General features: G+C 45.7%; 1 protein-coding gene across 2 annotated transcripts in view; it reads left to right on the forward strand.

Annotated features, from left to right (window-relative positions):
* CATSPER3 (cation channel sperm associated 3) overlaps positions 1–6,543 on the forward strand; it is a 28,197-nt gene extending 21,654 nt beyond the window's left edge. For both annotated transcript variants that reach the window (XM_075900405.1, XM_025181207.2), the window contains 2 exons: positions 4,113–4,270; positions 6,357–6,543. In XM_075900405.1, the coding sequence (XP_075756520.1) occupies positions 4,113–4,270; positions 6,357–6,459 (261 nt within the window). In that variant the 3' untranslated portion in view covers positions 6,460–6,543. The remainder of the gene's footprint in view (positions 1–4,112; positions 4,271–6,356) is intronic.
* Positions 6,544–7,567: the final 1,024 nt, after the last annotated feature.

Consider the following 7,567-nt stretch of genomic DNA (forward strand, 5'->3'; position numbering starts at 1 on the left):
CAGCCCAGAGCCAGTATTCGCTGCCCCTGACCCAATGGCCCCAGCATGAGCCAGGCAGCCACTGCCAGCCAGCCCTCCGCCACTCCCTGGGCCCAGTCCTCCAGCTCCCAGGAGCCTGCCAGGGGCCAGAAAAGGCAGGAGCCTTCCTGGTACAGTGCGGAAATCATGGACCTGATTGAGGTTTGGGGGGAGGCCTCCAATGTCCATGATCTCTGCACTAGATGGAGGAACGCGGCCGTCTACGGGAGGATGGTTGCCAGCCTGGCCACCAAAGGCCACATCCAAACCCAGGAGCAGGTTCAGATGAAAATTAAAGAGCTGGGGCCACAGAAGGCAGCTCTCAAACAGGAGAGCTGCCCCTATTTTGATGCCCTGGACCGCATCCTGCGGGGGCGGGACGGTCTGTGCCCCCCAGGTGGTTATTGACCCTGGGGCAGAGGGCCCTGACCAGGGCACAGAGAAGGAAGAGGCGGAGGAGAGCGAGGAGCCGCAGGACCTCCCAGCGGACCTGTCGCCGGTGTCATCCGGGGAGGCAACAACATGTGAGTGCCATCACTGTCCCCTTATGGGAGGCTGGGGTGGAGGGAAACCAGGGACTGCATGTATGGGCCTTGCTGACCACGGATTATGCAGCAACCTGTGCACGTGTGAGCATATGCTGTGCCATCCATGGGCACGTGGCCCCAGCTGGCTGCCACAAGGGCCTTGGCCTGTAAGCCACAGGCATGTGTGAAGAGATATGACATGCTCCTGACCCCAGGGTGGGACACAGCAGGATGCCCTCCCTCCACAAGCCCCCTCTACACAGAGGGAGGGGACAGCTCTCCCCCCCCACACACACACACTGTATACAGCACAGAGGCATGGGTGCAGTCCCAGGGCAGCTCCCACTCCTGGGGATAGCAGGACATCCTGAACATGGCTTCTGTGCAAGCACATCGGCTCTGATGGTGTGCAGAACTGTTGTCCTCACCTTGCATAGTGGGGCTGGGCTTCACCCACTGTGTCCTCAGGGATAAATAACCACTTCTCTTGTTTCTCCACAGCCGCACCAGCTGCGAGTGCAGGGTGCACCACACCACCCGGGGCGTCCTTCCACACCCAAGAACTCCGCAGACCCACTCGTGCAGTAGAAGGGTACCAGCAGGAGCACCTGGGGGCACTGTGAGCCCTGCACCACACCCTCGAGCACTGGGTGCAGGAAGACCTGCAGCTCTGGCAGAAGCAGCTTGCCCAGGGCCGTGCCATCTGTGAGCACCTGCAGACCCTGGTGCAGAGCTTGCTGCCTCCTGCTGCTCCAGCCCCTGTTGCCTCCCCAGCTACTGCTCCTCCTCCCACTCCTTCTCCCCCTTCTGCTTCTTCCTCCCTACCCTTCCCACCCCCCCGGGGACACCGAGGCCCCGCACTTGCAGTGCTGGGAGACAGTTGGGCCGGCGAGACCCCCAACCCTGAGCTCTGAGCTTCTCCTCCTGCTTCCTCCCCTTACCTCCCCCTGCCAGCTCCCTCTTCCCAGGTTTCCCCCTCCCCTCTCCCACCCTCCCTCCTCCCCCCTCCCACCATCTTTCCCCAGTCTCACCTCAGTTTCATTCCCCCCCCACCCCAGTTTTGTTCAATAAAGAGACTTTGTTGTAATGAACACGTGTCTTTTATTGTACAGCAGGAAGGGGGGTTAGAGAGGGGTAAGTGGAAGGATGTGAGGGAGGAATGAGGAACAAGCCCCCAGTGGGCCACACCAGAGAGACTGTTACTGCCTGCAGAACATGCTGCCAGGCTCGCAGCAACAAGTCCGGGAGAAGAACCAGAGTGCCCAGGGGCAGCTCCAGCTCCGTGCTGCAGAGTGCTGTGGTGTCCTGAGTGAGGGCAACCAGAGCACGCGGAGAAAAAAATGCTTTGTTGTCTCTCATTGAGGTAGGCAAGCAAGCAGGGAAACCTGAGAACTAGCTGTCCGGGGGGGGGGGGGGTGAGTCCCTTTAAGCACAAGCCTCAGATACCTTGCATGGCTGCTGCCTGAGGCTAACTCCTGACCTGATGCCCTTCCAGAACCAGTTCCAGCCGGCCTTAAATGTGATTCAGCGTCCAATCAGTGTGGACGTGCTATTTTGAAATAGCAAAACTCTATTTCAAAATGCATTTTGTGTCTAGATGCGTTATTTTGAAAGAACGTATTTCAAAATAACTATTTTGAAATAAGATATTTCGAAATAACTCTGTAGTGTAGACATACCCTGAGAGACTAACAAATATGAGCTTTCGTGGGCACAACCCATTTCCTCAGATGAGCAGAGGAAGCTCATGATACTATATATATATATTTTTTGTTAGTCTATAATGTGCTACAGCATCATTCGTATCTCTCAGAAGTAATTTTTAAAGTTTTTTCACCTTTAGAAATAAAAAGCCAAGTCGAGTGGAAAACTCCCCTGAATATTTACAATAATAATTTCCAAAACAGATTCCCATTGGTGTTTTTTTCTGAAATATTTCTGCATCTTCCCATGTTATTAAATGTAGATCAGTTTGTAGTATAATGGTATCTCAGTGCTGCGCATATATGCCTCTGTAACCATATATTTCTTTTGATTTATTGTTAAGTTCTGCAGGCAGTATTTTGAAACCCACTACAATCAGGTCACAGGCACTTCTCAAAGATGATTTAGGTTATGTCCACACTGTCCCACAGATTGGAATACAGGGGATGTGAATAGCAGTACACACAAAGTGCTGCACTGTAGCTTCTCCCCGCCACCCCATATGGGTGTTGCAGGTGCAAACTAAAAAGTTCCTAGTTTGGATTAGTGTAGTCCTGTTTGAAGAGGACTATTTTTCTGTGAACAACGAACCTTTTAGCTTGTGTTCACAGTGTCCACTGTAGGATATACAGTGCAGCATTTCGCTAGTCACATTCCCATAGTCTGATCCATGAGGCAGTGTAGACGAGCCCTCACTCAAAATTGGCTTTCTTCCAGTTTTTAAAGTAGAAATATCTTTTCCCCTGTTTAACACTTAATCCAATAAATTGATCTAAAGTCTGATTTTGTGAACTTGAAATTCAGGTAATGGATCATTTTGACATTTTTTTACTCTGACGGTTTTTGAAAATGGACTTTTATGAAGCTGATTTGATATAATTGTAAATACTGCTATTTCAGCATAGATCATTGGAATAATCTGACTGCCTTTCTTCTGCCATCCCTTCTTCTCTCTCTTATTATTATCAAATATAATTTAACAATAAAGAGCTCAGTGTGGCTCAATTACTGATGCTTTAACTTTTGGGAATATATGAAGTCATTGATCCAAGTTCTCTAGAGGGTGATTGATTTAAGGTTAAGCATTTCAGTTCCCTCTGGTATCCACTGCTGAGAGATACTGTTACAGGAATGATCTCTTTGGAGGAGACCCTGAACTTTCATCCCTTCTGCTAGATCTGGTACTGGTAGTTGTTCATGTGCAAGACAGTGATCCTATGACTTCTGAAAAGAGTGTAAATTTGACATCCTGGCCAATGTTCTCTCTGGATACTTCCCCGGCTAGGTAGACAGACGTGCGATATCTCTGCTTGAACTAGCATGCTAAAAGTAGCTGTGTGCTCATTGCTGCACGGGCAGAGGCTTGGGTTGCCAACCTGTGCTCAGACTTGGGTGATTCCAGTCAGTCTGAGCTCTGGTGGCCACATTCACGCTGCTGTTTTTAGTTTGTTAGCTCAAACCAAGCTAACACTATCATGTCTATGTGAGCTGGGAGGTTTGCTTCAAGCTGCCATTTAGATGTACCCTTGGTGTGTTAAAAACAAATGTTATATGGCCAAAGTCCCAGCCCATCCTCCAGTTTTGTATACCCCATGTTAACACTCAAGAAACCAGGCATTCCTCATGCATATTGCCAGGGCAATTGTGTGTGCCAACCTGGGTGTGTAAAACTGGAGGTCTGGGTGAAAAGCTCTGGGTAAGTTATTGCTATGTTCTAAGGTTCCATCTGTATCCACCATCTCTGCACTGCTATTATCTTTCATAAAGCTCCTTTAAATACCTGGAAAATGAAAATGTCTCTAAAATAACCCATTTTATTTTAACAATGTGTTTTCCTGGGATATATGTATTTTTTTACATTAGAAAACCAGTGAATATAAAACGTTCAGTGAATTAGTGGAGGACTTTAAAAAAACATTACATCATTCTGATCCTATGGTCTTGGAAGATTTTTGTGCCAGCATTCCATTTATTGATCTTTATGTGACATCCCTTGATCTTCAGGATGATACAGTTTATCGGTAAGTAACTTAGGTGTAAAAAAACAGAGGCCAAGATGCTAAAAATCTTTAAAATGTGTGTTGGAATTGTTTTCTTTCTTTGGATTAAATACTGGCCATCCTTTTGGCATTGTTACTGGAGAGTCTGTCACCTATTGCTCTCTTTGGGTGAAATAGCTGTAGATCCCACTGGATTGTGAGGCACACGTAGAGACATTTGATCTAACTGAAGCTGATTGTGAGAGCATGTCTACACTACCTGCTTAGTTGATGGGCCGTGGGGGGGAGACAGGGGGAGAGGAGCACAGTGAACTCAAACAAAAAGTTTCCTAGTTCACAGAAACGTAGTCGTCCTCAAACAGGGCTACACTAATGCAAACTAGGAACCTTCTAGTTCACACCCACGTGGTTGCACAATGCTTTGCCGTGTTTGATTCCTCAGTGTAGTCTTTTCCATTGAAGTCTGGGAGCTCTGCAAAGGCATTCCGGTAACAAAGCCATGCTGTACATTTAGGGTATGTCTAAACTACATGGCTCCGTCGACTTCATTTGCGGCTTCATTTGCCTTTGCCTATGTGTCTAATCTACATGCCTCTGCCGACAGAGGCATGTAGTCCAGACACAGCCTTAGGTATATTGGTCTTTGACTATACACAACACTGGCAAGTTATTCTGGAAAATCAGCTGCTTTTCCGTAAAAACTTGCCAGCTGTCTACACTGGCTGCTTGAATTTCCGGAAAAGCACTGACGATCTAATGTAAAATCATCAGTGCTTTTCCAGAAAAACTATGCTGCTCCCGTTCGGGCAAAAGTCTTTTTCCGGAAAACTGTTCCGAAAAAGGGCCAGTGTAGACAGCATAGTAGTGTTTTCCGCAAAAAAGCCCCGATTGCGAAAATGACGATCGGGGCTTTTTTGCGGAAAAGCGCGTCTAGATTGGCCACGGACGCTTTTCTGGAAAAAGTGCTTTTCCGGAAAAGCGTCCTGCCAATCTAGACGCGCTTTTCCGAAAATGCTTTTAACGGAAAACTTTTCCGTTAAAAGCATTTCCGGAAAATCATGCCAGTGTAGACGTAGCCGTGGAGCATAGGGCCTGGAATCAGGGGCTTGTGGTCCTAAATACTTGAGCTAAAGAAGAACGTATGAGATGAACGTATTGTTAAGTAGCTCTTTATGAGCTTTATGAGCCACAACAGCTTCGTCATTCCTTTCAGTGGAGGACAGTGGTAACATGTATACACTGGCCAATATATTTACAGGTTCTCACACCAGCTCCTTACACTCCACCCCATGGAAGAGTGTAAGGAAGGAGGGGAATACCAGATATCACTCTAACCTCCTGCAGGGGTGTAACGCCCACAGCCGGAACCAAACCTGGGACCTATAGAGTTTAGTGCATGAGCCTCTTACAGCTTGAGCTAAAAGCCAACTGCTGCTCAGCTAAGGCTGTAGTAGGGCAAACTTATGCTTTCTGTAAGTGGTCTAGTGCCACTAGATGGGATAGTACAACATACCCGGTAGGTGTGTGGGTTACACCGGCATGCAATGATAATGATGAGATCTAGAGGGAACTGATGTCTGGCACTACTATTTCATGGGTGGGAGAACTATCATGATGCAGTCCTGTGTGGAGTGCAAGGAGCAGGAAATGGGAATACTCAAGACCTGGCAAATGCAAAGGCTTCTATTAGGGAGGGTAAATTTGATTGTGTAATAGAAGCTGATTTGTCATGTCACTACAGCAACAGATTTCTTCAGAGATCGAGTAAAAAATCTTTCTTCATTATTATGCACAGAACCACTCCCCCCGCCCCCAGCAACTGATTATCCAGTAATTGTTCGTCATTCATTTTATCTTGTTCAATGAGCAGTGAAAGATCAGATTAGCTGAAGAGATAATAGTTGTGTGTATGGTTTTTCAATGGGCTCTTCATATTATCCATTTAAGAGAGTGATAATCAGATGATATAGACTCATAGACTCATAGACTTTAAGGTCAGAAGGGACCATTATGATCATCTAGTCTGACCCCCTGCACAGTACAGGCCACAGAATCTCACCCACCCCTCTTAGAATATTTCAGTTATGCCCTTTGCTTCCTTCTATAGGTTACAAGAACTCTATCATGAACTTGTTGGCACGTTGAACTCCATATTGGAAGACATAAGAGAAAAATCCATGGTGGCCCCGGAGACAGATTTGAAGAGTTAAATATTCTAGTATGGAATATGTAATGCTTTGTCATTGTAAAACCACTGTTTAAAAAGGGCATAAACACACATAAATAGAAACTCAGAGGAGATTTGTTTCCCCCTTTTGATAATGTACTATAGAGTGTTGTCTTATATTAATAGTGTACACTAATGCAGTACTTTTGATAAGAGGCAATGTGGACTAGATAGAATGCTTGCCTGGGATTCAAAAGGCCCAAGTTTTATTCTGAATTTTGTGTCTAATCTGCTGTCTGACCTAAGGCAAGTCACTTCACTGCTCTGTGCCTCGATTTCGCCATCTGTAAAATTTGAGATAATAATACTGACTTCCTTTGTAAAGTGCTTAGAGAGCTACTGATGAAAAGATAAGAGCTGGGTATTATAATTATTATGATAAGAGCTAGGTATTATTGTTATTATAATTATTTAAGGACTTCAATGTGCCTTATAAATATTGATTGATGTAGATATTATTGTGCATTACCAGTTTTCAGATGGGGCAACCAATAGAGAGATTTAAGGGCCTGATACTTTCTTTAAAGTCTGTGGACAAGATGAGATTAGATCCCCATTCTCTTGACTACCAATCCAATGCTTTAACTTCCTGAAGAAGATCATCCTTGCCCTTAACATTCAAAGTGTATGTGAGGTAATGTAGGGACTATGCTAAACAAGAAGTAGTTGAAACATGCTCAAGAAATTATCCATAATCTTTCTAAATGTAGTGATAGGACTCCGCAGTTAGAACCTTGGCTGAACCTGTTTGGATTTGACTCTTTGGAGACATGCAGGCAAACACACCCACTATGCTTTGCACTAACTCTTGAATATCTGAAGAAAGAGATGCAGCTGCTTTAGTACAGTGCACTTTGTACTCATTATAGGTCAACAAATTGGCCTTGTTAACACTAGTTCTACCCTTGATAAGTAACTCCTCCCTTCTTTTGATATACTTGCATGTATCTATTTCCCTGCCTTTGTAATTTCCACTCCAGTGCATCTGATAAAGTGGGTTTTACTCATGAAAGCTGATGCCCAAATAAATCTATTAGTCTTTAAGGTGCAACAGGACCCCTTGATGTTTTTGCAAATGTGATAACATTTTT

The sequence above is a fragment of the Pelodiscus sinensis genome, chromosome 17 (assembly GCF_049634645.1).
Source record: "Pelodiscus sinensis isolate JC-2024 chromosome 17, ASM4963464v1, whole genome shotgun sequence".
In the NCBI taxonomy this organism is placed as follows: Eukaryota; Metazoa; Chordata; order Testudines; family Trionychidae; genus Pelodiscus; species Pelodiscus sinensis.